The sequence below is a fragment of the Artemia sp. Qi Xiang Cuo genome, chromosome 3 (genome assembly GCF_049724085.1).
Source record: "Artemia sp. Qi Xiang Cuo chromosome 3, ASM4972408v1, whole genome shotgun sequence".
NCBI classification, from domain to species: domain Eukaryota; kingdom Metazoa; phylum Arthropoda; class Branchiopoda; order Anostraca; family Artemiidae; genus Artemia; species Artemia sp. Qi Xiang Cuo.
Window position 1 is genome coordinate 92,541,788 of NC_142796.1, and position 23,605 is coordinate 92,565,392.

At 34.8% G+C, this 23,605-nt stretch overlaps 2 protein-coding genes across 5 annotated transcripts in view; one reads left to right on the forward strand and one right to left on the reverse strand.

The window, feature by feature from the left end:
• The window catches only part of LOC148954752 (sodium-dependent nutrient amino acid transporter 1-like), a 201,006-nt gene that overhangs the window by 137,573 nt on the left and 39,828 nt on the right, over positions 1–23,605 (reverse strand). The window lies entirely within an intron of this gene.
• Positions 1,426–22,079, forward strand: Coq8 (ubiquinone biosynthesis protein COQ8, mitochondrial). Of its 4 annotated transcripts, none has more exons than XM_089086724.1 (2): positions 1,426–1,483; positions 20,063–22,079. In XM_089086724.1, the coding sequence occupies exon 2, from the start codon at positions 20,066–20,068 to the stop codon at positions 22,025–22,027; it is 1,962 nt and encodes a 653-aa protein (XP_088942850.1). In that variant the 5' UTR covers positions 1,426–1,483; positions 20,063–20,065; the 3' UTR covers positions 22,028–22,079. The 4 variants fall into 4 exon arrangements, with proteins under 4 accessions (XP_088942850.1, XP_088942849.1, XP_088942851.1 ...); XM_089086723.1 differs by lacking the exon at positions 1,426–1,483 and adding an exon at positions 3,043–3,104; XM_089086725.1 differs by lacking the exon at positions 1,426–1,483 and adding an exon at positions 3,051–3,074.

The window sequence follows — 23,605 nt, forward strand, 5'->3', positions numbered from 1 at the left end:
AGGCTACGAGCCTGAGAAAATTTACCCGATTTTTTAAAGAGGGGGGAAAGATCCCCTACAAGTGGAAGAATTTTAATGAAAATCACACCGTCAGATTCAGCGTGTCAGAAAACCCTATTACATAGGTTTCAAGCTCATATCTGCAAAAATCTGCAACTTTGTATTTTTTGCCAGAAGAAAAATATACGAATATAGAAGTTAGTTACGTAAGTTAATTTGTAAATTAAGTCATAACCAAATTTAGAGACATCCATTTAACAAAAGAAAAGTGAAATTTTTATGCAAATTTTGTTTACTTATTCAATGACGTTGAGCCAAAATAAAAGCTGCATTAACTAAAAAACGATCAGAAATTAAATTAAAAAAAACAAGTGTTTTAAATTGGAAGTAAGGAGCGACTTTAAAATTTAAAACGAACAGAAATTCTTCCATATATGACAGTGGCTGTCCCCTCTTCAATGCCCTGCTCTTTGCGCTAAAGTTTGACTCCTTATAACAGGTCTATTTTTTTAAAAAATAAAAAATTTTAGCGTAAAGACCAAATCTTTGAGGAGCGGTCAACCCCTTTCATATACGGAATAATGTCTGTTCGTTTTAAGTTTTAATGTCGCTCCTTATTTTCAGTTTAAAAAACTTGTTTTTTTTATTCAATTGACAAACAGAAACCTCACATCTTAACTACTCGACCATAGTGTCGAGCCTTCTCTGTTGTTTTGTAAAAAACGTAACTTTGTTTCGTATCTAATTCTGGACATAAATTATGGGTTAAAAACAGAAGCCAAGTAGTCCACTAAATTTTAAATTAGGTTGTTTTAATTCAGAATATTTCTCGTAAAATTTTACATCGACTCATATTTGTCCAACTGTTCTACAGTTTCCAGTGTCCAAAATAAAAATATATCTATAAATATAAAAATATAAAATATAAATATAAAAAAATATATCTATAAATATATCTATTAAATATATCCATATATCTATAAAAATAGATTGGTATATCATGAGCTGCCATGAGCTGCCACAGTAATATCTAGAAGAGCGTACCTGCTAAAAATTGCCCTCTGACCCCTCAACTCGACTAATTGATCAAATTGTCTTGAAGCTGAAAAAGGAACAAAGCAGACCCAGGACAGCTGTATCAGAAAAGAAGAAAAATGAGTAATTATGCTTTTTTAACCAATATCCAACTGACGAGGTCGCATGAAATTGAACTAAAAAGTGTTTACTATCATCATTAGCATTTTAATTATATTTCACGATAGTCCCAATATTAGCTTTCAAAATAGGATTTTAAACTTCAGTTATATAACAGTACTAAAAACCTTAAGTTTTTATCAGTTAAAATAAAGATAACAGTAGAATATAATTTTTGCCAGAGACCTATAAAATTGTTAACTAGAATTAGTTAGATGTGTACATAGTTTACCGAATCATGCTATATTACTAGCTAATATTGAGGCAGTGGAGTTTGCTATTGCTTTTGGTATGTATCTTCCATAAATTTATTACCTGAATTCATACCAGCCAACATAAAACATCAGTATTTTTTGTGCAAATAAACAGCAATCAGCTATATATCGAGAATGGTTTCAATCGACTAGGTAATAGAGAAACAGACTTAAATCAGTGCTTCTGATATATTTAATTTTCAGTGTTTTTCCCGATCCTACCGAATAACATTTGGGCTTTCTAATTTCTCCCCAATTCATTTTCTCTTATTCTCTTGTTTTGCTAGCCAAGGTTTGAGTTTTAAATAATTTGGCCAAATCAAAATTTTCCTGCCTATTTTAACAAGTCAAAGACATTTGTTCTATTACCCACAGCAAAAACTGTAGGAAACCTACAGTATTCAGATATTAACCAATGCAACATGGGAAGGTGCGGATTGGACACGACTTGTGCTATTGACAATATGACGTCTGTTGACTTCATTAAAATGTAAAAAATGTACGTGATTAACTTGCAATATTATAGGGTTAAAAAAATTTATGATGCTATTTAATCAGATTTTTTGTTTCCAACAGCCATTTAAAGTAACTATCCACTTTGAACAAAGTAGGCCCAATTTTGCTTGAAGTAATCTAAACAGTCTAATAAGCCTAATGGGTAGCTGTCAATTGAGCTGCAGAATAAATTTTGCTTCTTTTAGTCACAGCTGCATTTTAAAGTATCTGGATATAAAAAGATTTAACAGTTTAGGGTTAGCTTCTAGCATCAATCTATAACGCCACAGCCCTTTTACATCTGCTGTACATTGCTCCTTTCTGGAGATTCTTTACAGTTACAGATAAAAAGCACATACACTTAATCTTCTTCAGATTTGCTAAGTATCTTTCACATTTGCCTCCTTGGACAAGAAACCGTAAAATAATACATTTGTATAAGCTTGCAAATCAAAATATTAGTATTAATAAATCTCTATCCCGTTTCTGAAATAAGTTCCATCATCCATGATCGTCAATTTGTTAGCAATAGTTTGTTCGTATTAATGCAATGTATATAATGACGTTTTTTTGTCATGTATATGAATATTCAATGTGTGTTTGTGTCTTTTTTTCTCTATCTCTCTTTTTGTTATCTTAAGTGATTATTTTGTCTATTGTACCCTGTTTTGACGGGCAAATAATAAATAATAATAATAATATCATTCTTAAAAAGACACTGATATGTACATTAGAAAAAATGAGCGTTGACTAAAACCAAAGGTCACTTTTACAAGGATGTGAGCTGGATAAAAATCCTTTATCGACGTGAATTTGTGTTTTTGCACTAAATTGTTCAATGAAAGTATATTTTTGCTTTCATCTTCCTCTAATTCATTTTTTGTTGCATTTGATAAAGAGCCTTAGTTCAACTTTGCTTTTTGAAAAGGGGGAAAACTAAATGGACACCTATGTGTTGAAAAAATGGTTGTTTTCACGATGATGGGAGGGGAACATGAGTTCAACCGTCATCCTCGTGAAAATGGGCCCCTAGGAAGAGGTCCACAGGTTAGGATTGGAAAACGCTACGTCTGTATTTCGGTCATTTGATTCTTAGATTCAAAATTTGAAAACGTGAAATAAGTAACTTATGTAATTTTAAGATTCCCTGACATTTTGAATGTAAACTATTCGTTTTTATTAGGTTACAACTAGGAGGCTAAATTTTTCTGTATAAAAAATCAGAATAGGTCTGCTGTGTAAATTAAGTCAAGGGAAAGTTTTTTGTGTTGTATATCTTTGTTAAATCCTGATTTAGCCTATAGATAAGCTATTTTATATAGCCTATATATATTTGGCCATATAATGACCAAAAAGTGTATATATAAAGTATATAGCCTAGTATGTATATTTGCACATTAGGGGGGTAGGGGTAAAGTTTATTTCTGATGCAAATGAGTGGTAAGTTTAAACTTTACCCCCCTCCCCCCCTAATGTGCAAATATATATCCTTAATTGGTATATATAGGGGTGAGGGTAAAATCTATTTCCAACAAAATTGGGTAAATTTGCAGGTAGCACTATAATTTAGCTAGGCTAGGATGAAAGTGTAAATATCATTTTATAGCTTCCATCACAAATTGCAGTAAAATTCTACTTTAGCTACTTTTGGTTATTTTGGGAAGGTGCTAGGTTAGGAAAATGAGACTTTCAGGGATGGGTCTACAGGCTTAAGTATGTCCCAGGAAGGTATTTTGAAGTACCTTCCCCCACTCCTTCTCCCTCTAGAGGGTCATAAAATTTGCCTACATGACAGGTCTATAGGCCTACTCATTGAAATTTTGACAAAACAATATTTTACCTTAATTTTCAGTTATCAGTTTCTTTTTCTCTGGCTTTAGTTTTGAAAATGCAATTTCAGTTATTTGAGCAGAATTTTAAGACATATAAATAGTTTATTTCCAAAATTTAGAAAATATATTTGCATATCTTTAAAACCTTATAAATTGGGATTGAGCAAAGTTGTGAAGCTGAAAACAATTTTGTTGTACTTCATTTAAGCAGAAGATCTATTTTGCAAGGTTTCACTTCCATAACACATATTTTTAAAGGTCACCAAAGGTCAGGACCCTCTAGAGGGAGAAGGAGTGGAGGTGGGTACATACTTCAAAATATCTTCCCAGGACATACTTTAGCCTGTAGACCCATCCCTGAAAGTTTTATTTTCTTAACCTAACCCCTTTCCAAGATAGTCAAAAGTAGCTAAAGTAGAATTTTACCCAAATTGTATCTTGAGCCCTTAAAGGGGCCCCAAAGGTATTTCATTTTTGTAGCCACACAAAGAACTTATAAACATCAGTTAAGTTGTTAAAAAGTGGTTAAAAACATATCACTAGGTTATAAATAAGTGTTCAAGAGTAATATATTCCAAAAATACTTATTTATAACAATTTAAATCTCATCTATTAGGTAACACAATTCAAACCATTTTTGGTACTTTTGCATTATATGGGCCTCTCTAAAAAGTCAAGTTTGGTTAATGCTAATGAAATAAAATGAAAAAGGATGAATATATAATAGTTTAGAAACAAATTTGGGCTATATATTTGTACATTAGGGGGAGGGGGGTGTAAAGCATTGCATATATTAAATATGTAACCTAACCTAGGTGCCTTTTTCTCCCATCTGAAGACCAAAAAACCACAGTTTAATATCTTATACACAATGCAAACCATGCTATCATTGCCTAGTCTACAGCAGTTATCATGTCAAAGACAGATTTTATCATTGCCTTCTCTATAGTGATTAAGCTGAGAGGCCCGTATAATGCAAAAGTATCCCATTTTCTTACCATTTCAAGTTTCTCAAATCCTATCAACAAAAATAGCACTGAATTTTGTGATTTGAAACTTTGCTGTTGACAATTTAGGGTATGTTCCAATTCAGGGTATATATTTGCACATTAGAGGGGGGGGGGCAAAGTTTAAGGTAAATTTGCAGTAGGCCATATAATTTAGCTAAGATTAAAGTGAAAACATAATTTGATGTTTTGTATTCTCTTTTGTAATTCATAAAAAAATACCTTCAGGGCCCCTTTAAGGGCTCAAGCAATTATTGTATTATGAAACAGCATAAAAAAGGCTTCAAATGACGTTTTCACTTTCATCTTAGCTAAATTATAGTGCCATCTGCAAATTTACCAAAAATTATTATTATATTTGTAAAGAGCATAAAAAAGGTATTGAGTAGTATGGTCACTTTATTTTTAAGTCAATAATTATGAACTGCCAAAAATTTACCCAAATGATTTTAGTAGCCACAAAACTTTCTTATCTGTGGCTGATGTCTAGCCTGGAAAAGCCATGACTATGAAGTTAACCTGCACTGTCCCAGCCAGGACAGAAGTCAGGCTTAATTTTTTTTTGTCTATAGTTTGGTTCAAATTGTCTGTATTTTCTTCTCAGTGAAGAGGTTTCACTCAAGTGAATAGCCTTGCAGTTTGAAGCTGATTGGAGCCAAAAAAATATTGGTTGACCCTGCACTGTCCTAGGCTTGTGGTGTCATACCTGCAAAATACAGCCATTCAGCCTGTCCCCACTACACCAGATATGGTGGTTGTGATAATAGATTATAAGTAATTGATGTTTAAGATAATAGATCTATAGCCAAAATTAGGGTATGGGAAGCTTTTATGTACCAATTTTCTTTGCTTTCTCCTTTCCTACAGCCAGAGTTTAGAAATAATAGTTCTAGCTTCTATTCAACCTTCACAAAATGACCACTCTCATTGCTCATTTGAGACTTTGACACTAATGGTAGATGGCCAGTGACAATTTGTAGTGTTTGTAACTAAATGCCTATGCTGCATCACTGAAACTATTTAACTCAATAGAGTCCTAAATATGAATTCTCTTGAGTACCTAAAGATCCAACAAACAACATCACCAAGATCCAGCAACTTCAATGGCTTGGTCATATCAAATAGATGAGTTTGTCATGTCTCCCAAAAATCATCTTCAAAGGCAAAACTAATTGTTCTAATCCTTGTGCCCATTTCTAAAGAGGTGGGAACATGGGTGTAGAGGGGGGGCAGCTGCCCCTACTAGACCTTCAAATTTACATTAAATATGGCTGAAAAAGCAGATGGTTGGAAAAGCAGTTGATAAAAGGCCCTCCATCACACTATCGACTGCCCCCCCTAGAGAATATGCTGCCTACGCCCATGGTTGGGAACATAATCTTACACCTCAAATCATTTTGGACTTTCTTCATTTAGTAGAAGACCACAAGGCATACATAAGGTACATCCATGCTATTACAAAGAAAGAGGCCCCAAGACAACCTTCAAGGATGGACAGAACTTGAATGTGTTACCCATAAATAGATTTCAAACTCATAGGCAGGCATCCCAAGGGAGGGGCAGAGTGCTTCCCCCCTCCAAATTTTTTGGCAGATAGTAAAGTTTTCACTGAAGGCAAAAACTTTGGCAGAAATGTTACAAAATTGGCAGAAATTTAGCAAATTTCCTGATTTCTGTGGAAAATTCAGTATAAATCAGGTAGCAATTCAGTAAAATTTACAAAAATTGCCCCCCCTCCCCCCCCAATGAAATGAAGCTCTGGATGTTTCTGCTCATAGGCCATAGTGCTGTTCTTCCTCTGGACTATCTTTAAGTTTTATAAGCTTATAAAAACTAATTCAGAAAAATAATTCATATTTTGCTTGAAATCTAGCTTACTTGCTGGGAGTAGGAACTATATCTAACACTGGGCTACTATGCTAAGAACTCATTATTGCATCAAGGTACCTAAGATTAATATAAATGCTCATGCTTCTCCTCCATCCTAATTTTTTTTTATAGCTTCATTCTTTACCCCCTTCAACAAGCTCCTGTGTCTTGTGAATTCTTTCTTGATGTGTTCTCAGCCACATAAATGCCAACCAGCTTTTTGTTTTGCCCCTGATGAGATAGATGACCAAAAAGTATAGCCTAGGCCTTATCATTCTATCATTGTTTATCCATAACACATTGCTAGCTATCTTAACCTTTACCTAGCATATTCAGTTTTACAAACTTGTGTAAGGTATAGATTCATTTGTTACAATCTTCAAAGCCTTATTTGTAAAGAAGAAGTAGAGTTAGGTGCAAAAAACTATCCTTCCGGGGCTAACTCTTAGATCTTCTCCTGAATATTTTATTCTCTAGCCCAACAAATTCCTATAATGACAAATAAGTTACTGTATCAAAGTTCTACCATATTATCATTATAGTGAGATAATAATATATTATTTGATTTGTATTTGTTTCAGTCCATTTTTCTCACAATCATTCGCCAACTGACTTAGAAGCACAAAAACATTCGCGTTCATCCAGAAAAGTTTGTATACTTCAAATTTGAAAGTTCCTGTGCCTGGATATTAAAAATTTCATGAATAAATTGACAGTCTAAGTTTCAGCTAGGGAAGGCTTTTTCAGATACCTCTTTGTTACTTTGAGTCCTGGCCTTGCTAGTTATTTGGTTTGGAACAGATTCAGTGGTGTAACCTGTGAGCTCAGCCAGAGTCAACCCAACTCTAAATGGGTACCAGGAGAAATCTGGGAAAGGTAAACAGGAAGAGTGTGTGAAAGCACAAGATGGCTGGCCCCAAACACCCATTGCACTTTCTGGCTGAAAAGCCATGAACAAGAGATTATCACCAATACTAAGGACTGTAAAGTCTGATGCTGTATTCTTAACCTATACCTTTCTGACTCTTCATGAATTCATAAATATTTATGTCAGGTGAACAACTTTCAGAAATAATGTAGCAGATCTTTGGCCAACCAGTCCTCTGTCTACTAAACACTATCTCACCAGTATCCTATGTACCTAAACATCTTTTTCGGCTCTTATTTTGTTTACAGATGTATGTTTATTTTCCTTGGTTTCAGAATTTAACAGCTTTCTTTTGTAAAATGTCATCAGTGCAGGATGTTTCTGTTATCCAACTAAACACTGAAATCAAAGTTTTAGGAGTTAGGAAATCTGACACACCAATTAAATATTTTGGGCCAATTCATAATTATGTGATGGTGTTCTGAATATTTAAGTTCTAAATTTTTAATGGCTTCTGGAGGGTTGCCCACCCCAAAGGCATTATTATATGCTCCTTGGACTATTCCGAACAAAAGGGCTATCTCAAAATTTTATTGGATGTGTTTGGGGAAAAGAGTGTCAGGAGGGGGTGACTAGTTGCTTTCTATTGCCTTTGATTCTTAAAAGGGAACTAGAACTTCATGTTTCCAATCAAATGAGCCTCCTAAAGTCTGCACAACCACCCATTCCATAAAAATCTTATATGACCCTGGGCATAACTTACAACCCTTGCCCAATAACTTACATACCTTTCAACCCTTGGCAAGGGTTATAAGTTATGCCCCAGGGCATATAAGGTTTTATGGAATGAGTGGTTGTTGGATTGGATGGGGCTCATCTGATTAGAAGTTCTTAAGAGTCGAAAGTGAATGGAGGGCAACCAGCTCCTCCTCCACAAGCCTATCATTCCCCAAAGCAAATCCAATCCAAAATCTTAAAATGAGCTATTTTGTTCAGCATTGTTGAAAGGTCCAGTAATTATGTCTTTGATGATGTCAACCTCCCTACAGTCCTCAGGGTAAGGGCTGTAAGTTAGGCAATTCGTTTATTGTTTACATGTAGTATACGTTATTGAGAAAGGCATGCATGTTTGGACTTTCCTTACAATAGACAAAGGACATTCAGGTGAGGCTTTCAGAGAAATTTGAGGGGAGTATTGAACTAAATCAAAACATGTTATGCATATACAGATTGTCAAATGGGCAAAACTCAGGAATGACTGGGTTTAATAATTTGGAACTTTCAGGAAATGATAAATGAGATGATCAAAAAGGGAATATTTGCATGCCACCACTACTAGGCTACTACAACTACCACCACTACAACTGCTACCACACTATTCCATTTACAATATTGAGGGATAATTTGAACTAAATCAAAAGCTGCTGTGTGCATGTACATTGTCTAAAGAATGTAGCTATAGAATTGATTTGGGTATTAAGTTGGAACTTTCAGAGAATACTAAAAGGAGAAAATGGTCTGACCAAAAGGCAATGTGTGCATGCTACAACTAACACTACTATCATTTCTAAATTTACTACTACTACTACTTTTACTTCAACTACTACTTCCATTGCAACTACTTGTAAAGGATGTTGCTATTAATATTCCTACTAGCAATACCAATACTACTACTGTGCCTACTATTGCAACTATGCCTAAGGGTATGAAGGTGAAATTTTCATGGATTTTTTTGGTTTTCTTTTTTTTGGGGGGGGGGTGAACTTAATCACAATACGCCGTCTGTATGCAGGTTGTCAGAAGGGCGAAACAGCAACATCTTAGGGACAGTTGGGTTTGTGAAGTTGAAACTAACAGGGCTTGTTGCAGGGGATGTTCAACTAACCAAAAGAAAATATTTGCATCCTAATGCTACTGCCTTTACTCATACTACTATTATTACTATTTCTACTTCTACTGCTGCCACTAAGGCTACTACTATTATTTCTACTGCTACAACTGCTGCTACAACACCTAAGGGTGTTAAGGCAAAAAATCTGGGAAATATTGGAACTGTATAGAACAAAATCAAAACACACTATGCCCACACAGGTTGTTGAGAGGACATATCAGATATGCTTCAGGAACTACTACTACTACTACTAGCAACTCACCACAGCACCAGGCTACCTGAGGCCCACACAGCTATGGACACTTTTCCTCCATTCTAATTTATTTTTAGGCTTCCTGCTTCAGGAATGGTTCATATTATTAACTTTAAACTTTCAGCTTCTGCTAAATGGGATGTTCAAGAAACCAAAGGTGCTATATGCACACTGCTACTAATGCTACTGCAACTATTGCTACTATGCAAGCTAAGAATATTAAAATGAAGCTTTCAAGGAATATTTAGGCAGATGTTGAACTAAATCAAAAAGTTCTAGTGCTCTTTTTAAGAGTAAAACAAGATTGGAAGGCAAGCAGCTCTCCTCCCAAGCCCATTCATTTTCCAAATACATCCAGTCAAAATTTTGAAACCCCCCACAATTGTATAATTGGACCATTATGCTTTAAAACTAAAGCAAAAGGTATTGTGTGTATGTTTGCTAATAAGACACCTCCGCAATGTATTGAGAACAGCTGGGGGTATTAAGTTGAAACTTTCAGGGCTACTTCTTCTTCTGTTTTTACAATTTAAATAAATTAAAAGAGTATAAGTGTATCCAAGTTGTCAAAGAGCATAGAAAGCATTTGTGGGAGTGATGTTATGCTTTATTTTATGGTCAACTTGAGTAGGTTTTAAATTAAATTAAACAATACTATTTGTTTCAGGATTAAACATCGGTGAAAAAGTTTCTCCAACATACAAATAGCAAGGCAATTTGTGGATTCTTATAGGAAAACCGTAAACATATAAAAAAAAATCTACTAAAAAGACTATGTCAATAAAAAACGAACAGAAATTAATTAGAACATTTTTTCTGCAGAACAAGTTTTTCAAGGAAAAGTAGAGCTCTATTAAACCAAAAATGAGCTGAAATACAGCCAAATAATCTTCCTATTGTAAAACTAGCCTATAACAAATGACCATTAAAAAATAATTGAAACCCCAAAACGGACAGAAACCACAGGCAGTGCAATAGCACTGCCTAAGTAAAGAACGATGTGGGCACAATGTATTATTTTTTTTTCTTTTTTCTTTTCTATACCCGGGCACTTCGTATCGAAGGAGTTGTCGTAGAAACTTCGAAAAAGGCTCATTCGATTGGAAATTGGAGTGGCTTGTGCCCTTTTTAAAAGTCGAAAGTGATTGGAAGGCAACTAACACCCCTTCCACACCCACCATTTCCCCAAATACATCCAATCAAAATTTTGAGATAACCATTTTGTTCAGCATAGTTGATTTCCAGATAGAAATTATGTTTTTGAGGAGACTTTCCCACAGCCCTCAGGGCAAGGGCTCTCACTTATGCCATTGGGGCATGTACTGTTTTTATTGAAATTGAGCTCGTATACACTTCAAAAAAGGCTCATCTAAGTTAAATTTCAGATGGCTAGCGCTCTATTTAACAGTTAGAAGTGACTGACAGGCAACTAACCCCCCCCTCTCACACCCACCTTTCCTCCAAATACATCCGTTCAAAATTTTAAGATAGCCATCTTGTTCAACGTAGTTGAACGTTCTGGAAACCAAGTCTTTGAGGTTGACTATCCCACCTCCTCCCACAGATCTCAAGACAAGGGCTGTAAGATATGCCCTGGGGGCATATAAGGTTTCAGGGCATATAAGTTTTTTTTTATATAGAAAGCGTTGTCGTAGAAGCTTCAAAAAGGGCTCATTTGATTGGAAATTGAAATGGCTAATTCCCTTTTTTTTCTTTAGACCAGGGCGCTTCGTGTCAAAGGAGTTGTTGTAGTAACTTCGAAAAGGGCTCATTCGATTGGAAATTGGAATGGCTAGTGCCCTATTTAATAATCAAAAGTGATCGGAAGGCAACTAACACCCCTTCCACGCCCACAATTTATCCAAAGATATGCAATCAACATTTTGAGACAGCCATTTTGTTCAAAGCAGTTGAAAGGTCCAGAAATTATATCTTTGGGGACACTCCCCCCCCCAGCCCTCAGAGTTAGGATTGTAAGTTATGCCCTTGGGACATATAAGGTTTTTATTGAAAGCTTTGTTGTAGAAACTTGAAAAAGGGCTCATTCGATTGGAAATTAAAAGGGCTAGTGCCCTTTTTAATAGTCTAAATAAGGGCAACTAACCCCCATCTCACACCCACCTTTTCCCAAAACACATCCAAACAAAATTTTTAGAGAGCTATTTTATTCAAGATAGATAAAAGTTTTATAAATTAGGTACTTGAGGATAAAAACTCCCCTCAAAGCCCTCGGGGCAAGGGTTATTAGTTATGCTATGGGGACATATAAGGTTTTTATAGATAGTGATTTTGTAGAAACTGTAAAAAAGGCTCCTTCGATTGTAAATTAGAAGGGCTTGTGCCCTTTTTAATTGTCGAAAGTGATTAGAAGATAACTAACACCCCTTTCACACTCACAATTTCCCAAAGTGCATCCAATCAGAATTCTTAGATAGCCATTTTGTTCGAAGTAGTTAAAAGGTGCGGAAAGTGTGTTTTTGAGGATGGCACTCCCCCCACAGCCCTCAGTGCATGGGTTGTAAGTTATGCCCTTGGGGTTTATAAGGTTTTTTCATTATTATAGAAAGCTTTGTTGTAGAAACTTAAAAAGGAAACATTCGATTGGAAATTGAAACGGCTAGTGTCCTTTTCAATAGTTGAAAGCGATTGGATGGCAAGTAACCCCCCCCCCCTCTCACGCCCACCATTTCCCCAAACACATCCATTCAGAATTTTAAGATACCCATGTTGTTCAGCGTAGTTGAAAGTTCCGGAAATAATATCTCTGAGAATTAAAACCGACTCATAGACCTCAGGGCAAAGGTTGTAAATTATAGCCCGGGAGCATATAAGGTTTCTATAGAAAGCATTGTCGTAGAGACTTGAAAAAGGGATCATTCGATTGGAAATTTAAAGGGCTGGTGTCTTTTGAAATGGTCTAAATTGATTGGAGGGCTACTATCCCCTCTCTCACACCCACCATTTCTCCAAACACATCCAATCAAAATTTTGATATAGCCATTTTCTTCAATGTATCAGAAATTAACTCAAAACGAGAAGAAATTAACATGAGTAGGGCTCAAAACCCCTATGCCATCCCAAGGTCAGAACATAATTTGCACTTTACTGAAAAAAATACAAACGAATGTGCATTGTCAGTTTAATATTCATTTACTGATATTTTTGTAATCAAAATGTTATTGATTTGTTAAAGTTATAACGGTAAAAACATTTATATTTTTTCAGTAAAGTGCATATTATGTTCTGGCCTTGGGATGGCATAGTTTTGGCATGGTTTTGAACCCAATTCCCGTTAATTTCAGCTCATTTTGAGTTTGACTCGGTTATTTATTGTAAATTCTATTCCTTTCGAGTATTATTTGTTTATCGATGCTGATTTGAAGTTCTTTCATGTTTGGTATATTATTTGATTTTATTTTTTGCTCATTTTTGGTTTAATGGGATTCTTTACTTTTCTTTGAAAAACTTATTTTGTGGAATTTTTTTTAATTAATTACAATAAATAACCAAGGCAAACTCGAAACAAGCAAATATTAACATGAGTAGGGCTGACAACCCTCATAAGTTCTCAAGACCAGTGCATAATTTGACCTTTACTGAAAAAAAACAAAAACAAATGACTGTGGATTGTGAGATTCATATACATTTTTTTACAACTCTACTGAAAAAAAAGACAGTGGGTTGTCAGGTTCATATACAACTACTTTATTTCTTAAAGGTCTACTTTATTCCTTTACTACTGTTTATTCCTTAAAATATCAATATTTTTTTGTTTATTGAAGTAAAAAAGTGAAAATATCTAAAATGTATTTTGTTTTCAGTAAAGTGCAAATTATGTTCTGGTCCTGAGAAGGCATGGGGGTTGTCTGCCCTACTCATGATAATTTTTGCTTGTTTTCAGTTTCACTCGGTCATTTTTTTGTAATTTCTGTTCGTTTTGAGTTTCATTTATTTATTTATTGTGATTTTTTGTAGTTTTACGTTTGGCAGATTATTTGAATTTATGTCTGCTTATTTTTGGTTTAATGGAGCTCTTTACTTTTCTTTGAAAAATTGTTTTGTGGAAAACATTTATTAAATTAATTTATTATAAGAATAGAACAATTCTAGGGCCAACAAAACAAAATAATTTATACTTTCTGTTTTTCATTATAACATAAAAGAAGTGAATGCTGGTCATTGTGTCAGGACTTTTTTTTCTATGCATTCTTACATTATGAACAGTTTATTTAGTTTAATTAGTCTAAAATTCAAAAAATTTATTTCAATATTTGCATACAATTCATTCTTATCAAATTTCAAATGTATAGAAAATCAATCAGCATCGTTTTGTGGGCTGTCGATTCAAAATATTGCTTTGGCCCATTAAGCAGATTGCTTCTAAAAATTACCAGTTGTCAAAGAATTTTGTTTTGGTGTAAATTTCTTGTTCTGTAAATTAATTTGAATGAAAAGAACAGTATTAATTTTAAATTGTAAAAAACTAAACTGAGTCACAAGTGTGTTTTTCTCAAGAATTTGATGTGTTTTTGTGTAAACTTGAATGTTTTTTTTTATTTTATAACAAATAAAAACGAACTGGTCGAAATACGTATTGTTTTCTGTAAAGCAGGTGACACTGGCCTTTAGGGACTGAGGATGGAGGGTGACTTTGTTTGTGACTTGTACTTTTTGCGATTATGATATATCTTCTTGAAAATAACGGCCCTACACGGTAAATAATAGCCCTTATGGCCTTTGCAAATAAGATTACGGTTCTTAGATACAGTTGAATACTGATGAGCGTGGTTGGGGCAATAGCTATTACTTTGTGAAGAGCAAACCACGGTCCATAGTAATGGTGAGTTTAAAACAGACTTTGAACAAAGAACTATTTGAAGGGGTTTCAGGAATGATAACTATTATTTCATGTGATCTTAATAGTAAAATTTTATGCAAAAAGAAATTTATGTGTGCTTAAAAAGTGGCCTGAAACCCTGCAACAACGGCTTTGGATCAAAACGAAAAATGCACCATTGGAATCGCTATAGTTGAAAGACCTCCATATGGGAATGATTGTCCCCCACCTTCAACAACAAGGAAAATCCTGTTTTTACATGGTAAGCATTGTGTTTCCTTTTCCCATCCCAGGGGTGACTGTTTCAAACTAGTGACTGCAGAATGTTGGGATAGGGGCTCAATTGAAAGGAAAGAGACATATCTAGCACCCTTTTTAAGTAATATTACAGATTATTGCGCTGTTTTGGTGTAGTAGTTCGATTTCCTGCAACACTTCATTCCTTGTCTCTATGACAATCTTAAATTGTCTTTCTGGTTTTATTACTGGGACATTATTATCCTTTGACAATGGTAGCTCCCTGCACTTGAGCAGTAATGGGGGGCGTGTGTCCAAGCAGCTTTTGTTCTTCCTACTCAATATCTGCTGTCTCTGAGTCCATTCGTCTGCATCTTTTGCCTGAAAGCAGTTTTATTGCTTCTTTTTCTAGGAAATTCTCTTTAAGTTGAAGCCCTACACATAATTCATGGGTGCCATGTTAGTTCCATAATGCACTGATGTGATCATTAGGCTGGCAAGCGTTTGTACCCTTATCAAAGGGATCATTTAAACTTTGGTGTAAAGACCGGAGGCTGAGAAGGAGGGGGGATAGTCTCCCTCATATTTGGAATAATTTATCTGCATTTTGAGTTTTAATTTTACTCCTTAATTTTTACTTTACCCGTTTTTATTTAAGTTAATCACTATCACTCTTTACTCTCATCCTTTACTATTTGGTCTTTACAATCAAACAGTTTTATTTATGTTTATCACTATCACTCTTCTCTGTTACTCTTTACTGTTTACGCTTTAAAATGTAACCCTTTACGTGTTTTTATTTAAGTTAATCACTATCATGCCTGAAGGTCATATCTGACATTTCTCTACTTCTGAGATAGTGACCAAAAGTGTTTTGCCAACCACTGTTGGTCGTCAGAGAGAGAATCGTTCTGACGACGTGATGCTTCAAAGCTTTTGGAGTGATTGCTTTAAAATAGTTGCTCTTTACTCTACCAACTAAGAAAAATCTGAAGCTTAAGTTTTCTTTATTGGGTGCATATATTTGATTTTCATTGATATATTGGTATTGATTTCATTGATATTTTGATCATTGGTCATTGATATTTTGATTTTCATTGATATGATATATTTATATATTGGGTGCATATATATGGATTTTCATTGATATATTTCATTGATATATTTTCATTTAAATTTTCAGATATATTTTAGATATACATTAGATTTTATATTTTAGATATTGGGTGCATATATTTTAGATTTTCACGTTAAATATTTTGAATGGGCCCTTAAACATTTCTCTACGATGTTTCAACACCTTACTAGCAGCAAGTAAGAAAAGGGGGGAGAAAAAAGAAAGACATCACTGGTGCCCATAAACTGACTTTTCTTGTTTGCCAAGATGGGGAACTTAATGCTCCTAAATGAGGTTTTTGGCTATAAATAATTTAAAAAAAATTCCTAGAAAAATGCAAATGAATGTGCATTGTCAGTTCAATATACATATACTGATATTTGGTAATCTAAATGTTAATATTATTTGATTTATTAAAGTTATAAAAGTAAATATATTTATATTTTTTCAGTAAAGTGCAAATGTTGTTCTGGCCTTGGGTAGGCATAGGGGTTTTGCGCCTAACTTATGTTAATTTCTGACCGTTTTGAGTTCGCCTTGGTTATTTATTTTAATTTCTGTTTGTTTTGGGTTTCATTAATTTATTGATACTAATTTGTCGTAGTTTCACGCTTGGTAGATTATTTTATTTTTGCTCATTTTATGTTTAAGGGAGTTCTTTACTTTTCTTTGAAAAACTTATTGTGGGGAAAAAGATTTTTTTAATTAATTTCTTTTCGTTTTATATTGACATAGTCTTTTATGGGAAAAAGAAAATAATACTTTAAATCTTTTCGTTTTTTAAGACTTTATAATTTGGCATGCTATTTGTATGTTGGAGAAAAATTTTCAGCAATTTTTAACAACATACACCCTTTTAAAAATCTGGGCACAAATAGTACTGTTTAATTTAGTTTCATAATTCCTCTAGTTCGCATGAAATGGAAAACTTGAAACGTTTCACGAAAAAATCTGTTTTCTTTCTTTGATAATTTGGATGCACCTACGTTATTTGATTTTCTTAAATTTTAAGAGCAGATCCAAAGCTAAAATATTGAGCATAATACCCTCAGTTATTCTTGGGATACTACCGAGATGCCTTATTGGGCATTAACTCTATCACAGTGCATTTGATTTAATCTTAAGGCAACATTTAGTTTTTAAACATAATGGGTAAGGGGAGGGTGGGCGTGGGAGGGTGAGACTGGAAGGGGGATTAGTTGCCCTCCAATCACTTTCGACTATTATAAAGGGCATCAGCCCTGTCTATTTTCAATCGAATGAGCCCTTTTCAAAGTTCCCACGACAACTCCTTCGTTATGAAGTGCCCTGGTCTATACAACAACAACAACAACAAAAATTAATACATTATACCCACATCTATCTTTACTATAAAAATGTCAAGCCTTCCAATCACTTTCGACTATTAAAAGGGCACTAGGCCTTTCGATTTCCAATTGAATGAGCCCTTTTTGAAACGACAACGCTTTCCATAAACACCTTAAATGCCCCCAGGGCATAAATTACAACACTTGCCCTAAGGTCTGTTAGGGTGGTTGTCGTCCTATAAGACCAAATTTCCAGAACTTTCAACTACGTTAAACAAAATGGCTATCTTAAAATTTTGATTGGATGTGCTTGGGGAAATGGTGGGCGTGAGAGGGGCGGTAGTTGCTTTTCAATCACTTTCAAGTTTTAAAAATGACCCAAGCCCTTTTAATTTCTAATCAAATCAGCCCTTTTGAAGGTTCTACAAAAAAAATTTCAAGACAGATCTTATAGGCTCCCAGGCCAAAATCTATAATCTTTGCCGTGAGGGCTGGGGGGTGTGTCAGGTTCAACTACCAAATTTCCAGAACTTTCTACTATGTTGAACAAAATGGCTTTCTGAAAATTTTGATTGGATGTCTTTGGAGGAATGGTGGGCGTGAGATGGGGGTTAATTGCCCTCCAATCACTTTCGACTATTAAAAAGGGCACTAGCCCTCTCAATTTCCAATGCAATGAGCCCCTTTTAAAGTTTTACGACAACTCTATCCATAAAAACCTTATATGCCCCCAGGGCAAAACTTATAACCTTTGCCCTTGGGGCTCTGGGGGGTTTTTCATTCTCAAATACATAATTTCCAGAACTTTCAACTAAGTTTAACAAAATGGCTATCTCTAAACTTTTATTGAATGTATTTGATGAAATGGTGGGCGTAAGAGGGGGGTTAATTACTCTCTACTCACTTTCGACTATTAAAAATGGCAATTTCAATCTCCAATCAAAGGAGCCCTTTTTGAAATTTCTATTACAACTTCTATATAAACTTTATATGCCCCCAGGGTATAACTTACAACCCTTGCACCGAGGGCTCCTAGGGGGTTATCATCCTAAAAGACCTAATTTCAAGAACTTTCAATTACGTTGAACAAAATGGATACATCAAAATTTTGATTGGATGTATTTGGGGGAATGATGGGCTTACGGGCGACTAGTTGCCCTCCAATCACTTTCGACTATTAAAAAGGGCACTAGCCACTCCAATTTGCAATCGAATCAGCGCTTTCCGAACTTTCTACGACAACTTCTTCGATAGGAAGTGCCTGGGTATGGAGAAGAAAAAAGAAAAAAAATATAATACATTGTGCCCACATCGTTCTTTACTTAGGTAGCGCTATCGTGCTGCCTATGATTCTGCTCATTTTGATCTAACACCATCTTTGTTAATAATATTACCCAGGTAGATGAAGTTATCTACTTTATCGACCTTCTCGTTGCTCAACATCACCTCTTCACTCTCATTTATTCCTAGTTTGTGCATAATTCTTTAAAAGAAAACTTAAAGAAGCTCAATTTTATGTAAGGCGCAAATTACGAGTATTCTACAGATATTAATAAATGTAAAGAGTCAATTTATCTGAACAAGCTTTGCAGATATATCTTGTGGAATCCGGGAAGCAATAATTTTTGACCATTTTAAGTTTCAGTTTCACTCTTTATTTTCGAAAGGAAAACTTTTCTTTTTAGATTAATTCCAATAGGATTAATATATTTGAAATGGTAAATTAGACTGATGAATTATTAATTATTGCAGAAAGACGTTTTTTGTCAGTACCCAAGACTAAAATAATTTTTAGATTTATTGAAAAACCTCGAAAGTGGAAACTGCTCTCCCTTTAGAAGGACCGAAAGGCTTATTGCTTAAAGAAAGTTTTAAACAAAAGCAACCGACTTTCTAAATTATTTGGACAAAAGTATTGATGTATTGTGGTCATAATTTGGTAAACTGGGCTATCATAACCATGCCTTGCAAAAGCGCTGGTTTGGCTTAAAATGCTACAGATATCTAGTGAAAATATGCCACTTCAAAAAAAAATGATATGAAAACAATTTACACTTGGAAAAAAAAGCAAAAAAAAAAAACCAGCTGTAACATAAGTAAACCTATAACATGGATAAAACTTTTAATCATGGCAGTTAAATTCGATAGCCATGAAAAGGCTATCGTAATTTTACGATAAGGGGGTATCATTTAAGTAAAATCCTGTCGATTTAGAAGGTTTTTTAAAAGTAGATTTTTAGTATTCTTTTTCATAAAACTATATTCTGTAGGCCTATTTTTTATGAAAAACTATTAAAAAATGCCTATATTAGTAGATTATACGAAAATACATTGGGAAGTATGCAGGAAAAGATGTTTGTTTAATTCAGGGATGTTTGTTTAACTTGTGCTACAGGGACTAAATTCTATTTTTTCAAAGAAATTGAAAAATGGACGCTGCTCTTTTAACTTGCAGCCCAAAATGTTTCTTAATGTAAGCTATGTTTTATTGAGTTTTGGCCGGAAGTAATGTTTTATTTATCATAGGTGGGCTCTAGGGGTTTCTCTCTATGCTTTGCTCTCTTGTATCAGCCAATTGTACTGGACTGCAATTCACTTTATTTTTTTTACTTTTTACTCAAAAGTGAATTTTTTTTACTCAAAAGTGACTTCTAGTATTTTCAAAAGGGGTCCACTTTCTTAGGAGAACAAACTATGTTGTATGTATAAAATATGGTGTATGTTGCGTAAAAACGGAACATAAATGTGTTTTATTCAAGTAATAGCACCCTTACTTGAAAATCTTGCAGAATGAACCCCCCGCTCTCTCTGAAAAATGTCATTGAGTATTTTCACATTTCATGTGTAAGGTCTGTTATTAGGCAATAAGTATAAGCTGCCTTACATATTTGTTTTTTTTAGACAATGTCGCGGTTTGGAGACATTCTTGGCGTCTTGCGTGGTGTGGATAAAGTACTCTCTGCCTCAAGAGCAGTTAAGCACGCAGAAATGAGGGAAGTGATTGAGAAATCAAGTATCATTCCACCACTATTTCAAGCAGCGGCTAGTTTTGCAGAGAAAGTTTCAGATATAGGTACTAATCCAAGAAAAATTGACTTTCAAGATATCATAGAGAGAGTCACTATGGTGAAAGAAGGAATTAAAGAGTATTCGAAAGTGGCATGTAGTAATGATGATAAATCTAAGAAGTCACAAGATTTTTCAACTGAAGATCCTTTTGGGTCTACATTGTATGAAGAAGGACAGCCAGACTCTAGCAAAAAGGAATCACATCCCACTGAAACACCTGCCCCAACTGAGCCAAGTATGCCACATATTCCAAGCAGTCAATCTCAAGCAGTTCATGCAAGTAACCTTGGATCTATGTCTGATCCAATTTTAAAGCCTTCTCAGATTCCTCTTACAGAACAGCCTCACAAAAGCTTTCATATGAGCTTGAGGTACTTAGATAATGTAAAAACACCACTTAAACCAAAGGCCAAACCAGCTGTGCGTCCGGTTGTGAAACCTAGCCTGGGTGCAAGTGCTAAGGAGAAAGCAGTCCCATCCTCTCGTATTTCAAGACTTGCGTCTTATGGCCAATTAGCTGCAGGTTTAGGATTTGGAGCGTTGGCAGAAGTTGCAAAACGGTCAGTTGGTATGTCAGGGAAAAAAGAAAAAGGTACATCTCTCTTATCGTCAAGTCCGTTCATGACTGAAGCTAATGCAGAACGAATTGTGAACACACTGTGTAAAGTGCGAGGTGCTGCTTTGAAACTGGGCCAAATGCTTAGCATCCAGGACAACGAATTGATTAATCCTCAGCTACAGTCAATTTTTGAACGGGTTCGTCAGTCAGCTGATTTTATGCCATCATGGCAGGTAAATCAAGTATTAGAAAAAGAGTTAGGACCAAATTGGCGTGATAAAGTGGAAACCTTTGAGGAGAGGCCATTTGCTGCTGCTTCCATTGGCCAAGTTCATATGGTAACCTTGAAAGATGGTCGTTACATGGCCATGAAAATTCAATATCCAGGCGTCGCTGAAAGTATTGATAGTGATATAAACAATTTGATGGGAATTATGAATGTTTGGAATGTTATACCAGAAGGTCTGTTTATAGATAGTGTAATACCAGTTGTGAAACGTGAATTAGCTTGGGAAGTCGACTATTATCGGGAAAAGGATTGCTCCAAACGTTTTAAGAAGTTGCTTGAGCCTTATCCAGAGTATTATGTACCTGAAGTTGTTGATGAACTTTCAACAGGACAAATTTATACAGCTGAATATATAGAAGGACTTGCTATTGACAAATGTGCTGAATTAGACCAAGAAACACGTAATTACGTTGGAGAGAAGCTGCTTAAGCTATGTTTAATGGAACTTTTTGATTTCCAATTTATGCAAACAGATCCAAACTGGGCTAACTTCATGTACAACCCAGATGAAAAGATTATATATTTATTAGATTTTGGTGCCAGCAGAGAGTACCCAAGAAGTTTTGTTGATAAATACTTAAAAGTTATAGAGGGGGCTTCGCGTAATGACAGAGATCAAGTTTTGAAGTATTCACAAAAGCTTGGGTTTTTAACGGGCTACGAATCAAAACGAATGGAAAATGCGCATATAGACGCAGTCATGATCTTAGGAGAAGCTTTCCAATATGATACACCTTTTGATTTTGGAAATCAGAAAACAACTCATAGAATTCAACAGCTTGTGCCTGTAATGCTAACTGAAAGGCTGTGTCCCCCACCTGAGGAAAGCTATTCTCTTCACCGAAAAATGTCTGGGGCGTTTCTTTTGTGCGCTAAGCTTGGGGCAAAAATTAATTGCAAACCTATGTTTGATGATCTTTTTAAAAAGTATGATTTTAGTGTACAATAATTTCTTTTTTAATTAAATAGTTCCGTAAACGTATAAAGTGATATGATCTATTATGAGGTTTAATTACAATGGGCTGTATTATGTTTTTTTTTTTGGGGGGGGGGGGCTTTATGTTTGAAAATGAATTCACTTTATCAAGTATGTTTTCTTGTCAATGATGCTGCCAACTTGTGACAAAAATGGACAAAAAAAATATAATTGGCAAACCCGGATATTTGATCTGGGGCTGGGCCTAAACTTAAACAGCGAACCACGGTGCAAACAAATATAGGAAAAAAAATGAAACGGGCTAAAGAGGGCAGAGGTTCCTTAGAAAATCAAAATTCTGATTTATCATGAGTTATTAAACTACATTAAATAATTTAATAAATGTATAATTCAATAGGCTGTATCAAAGGAGGTTATTAATTTTAATGCACTGTTCTTACTAGTTTGTTAGTTGTTGTTTTTTTGTCATTTTTCTCAATGATTTTAGCAAATTCACTCGTTTTACTGGTAAAACCACGAAAATTAACGGAAAGAGTTTGCAAAACAAAAATGAATAAAAACCAATTATAAATAGCGCACCATTGTGGAATACGAAATTTTACATCGTCATATTTTCGTCCTTTAGTGTCGTATTTAGACCATGCGCTGTGGGATTCAAGATTTAGACCCCTCTCCCACAAATAAAATTGGTTTTTTTGGTAGTTCAATGGTAAAATGCTTAAAAACCAATTTTTCTTTAGCTGGAGTGTTCAAAACTATTCTGCATAGAGAGAGCAGAAAGAAATGCCTCAAAGATACTTCTAAATTTTTATTTCTTACTGTTAGAAATTGTATATACTGAGGAATCAATTGACCCTCTGTCTAAACGGGAATACACTCTGAAATCCATAAAATATAAGAGGGAAGAATTTAGGGGCTCTAAGTGACCCCCCCTCCCCAGAGTGAAAATAGTTGACAAATCCGTTTTTCTGAAAACTCAGTGTTTAAAAAATACCTAAATACGACCTTCTGTGTTGTACCTAGACCCCAAATAGCTTTACTTTCTGGAGTTAATCGGTCTTATTTTCTTTTGGAAAGGTGCCCTGAAATTGAGGTAACACTCAAGGGATTTCCAAGTTTTTTTTTTTACGTGTCAATAAATCATGTGTCTTTTTAGGAATGTACCTTCAAACCAAAGTAATATTAAGAAGGGATTGGGTAGCAGCTCTAGATTTAAGTCATCCCCCAACCTCTTTTGAAATGAAAAATGGGATGGAAATCAATACTTATGTCGATGAGCTAAGAGAATTTAATGCATTTGGTGAAATATTTTTAAATATTTAAAAATTTTGTAAAATTTTAAATGTTTATGTATAATGTATATGGAAGCGGATACTGCATTAATGTTCGGAGGGGAAACCAACGAAGCCTTCGGTTGGTCACCCCCATTGAAATCCTCTCCTCTAGCTATATAATTGATGCAACTTGGACCTTCTGGGAGGCTATGTGCCCCATAAACCAGCCCCATGATTGACCCACTGGATGTATATGCACATTTCACATATCATCCTTTGAATTGGTGCTGTCTTGCCCTAGAATTTATATATATAG

Bases quoted from the DNA above. Each gene is read 5' to 3' on its own strand.
- Coq8 (XM_089086722.1), top strand. From the start codon at position 14,709: ATGGGAATGATTGTCCCCCACCTTCAACAACAAGGAAAATCCTGTTTT. The intron at 14,763-20,062 runs GTAAGCATTGTG...TGTTTTTTTTAG, and splicing joins GAAAATCCTGTTTTTACATG to ACAATGTCGCGGTTTGGAGA.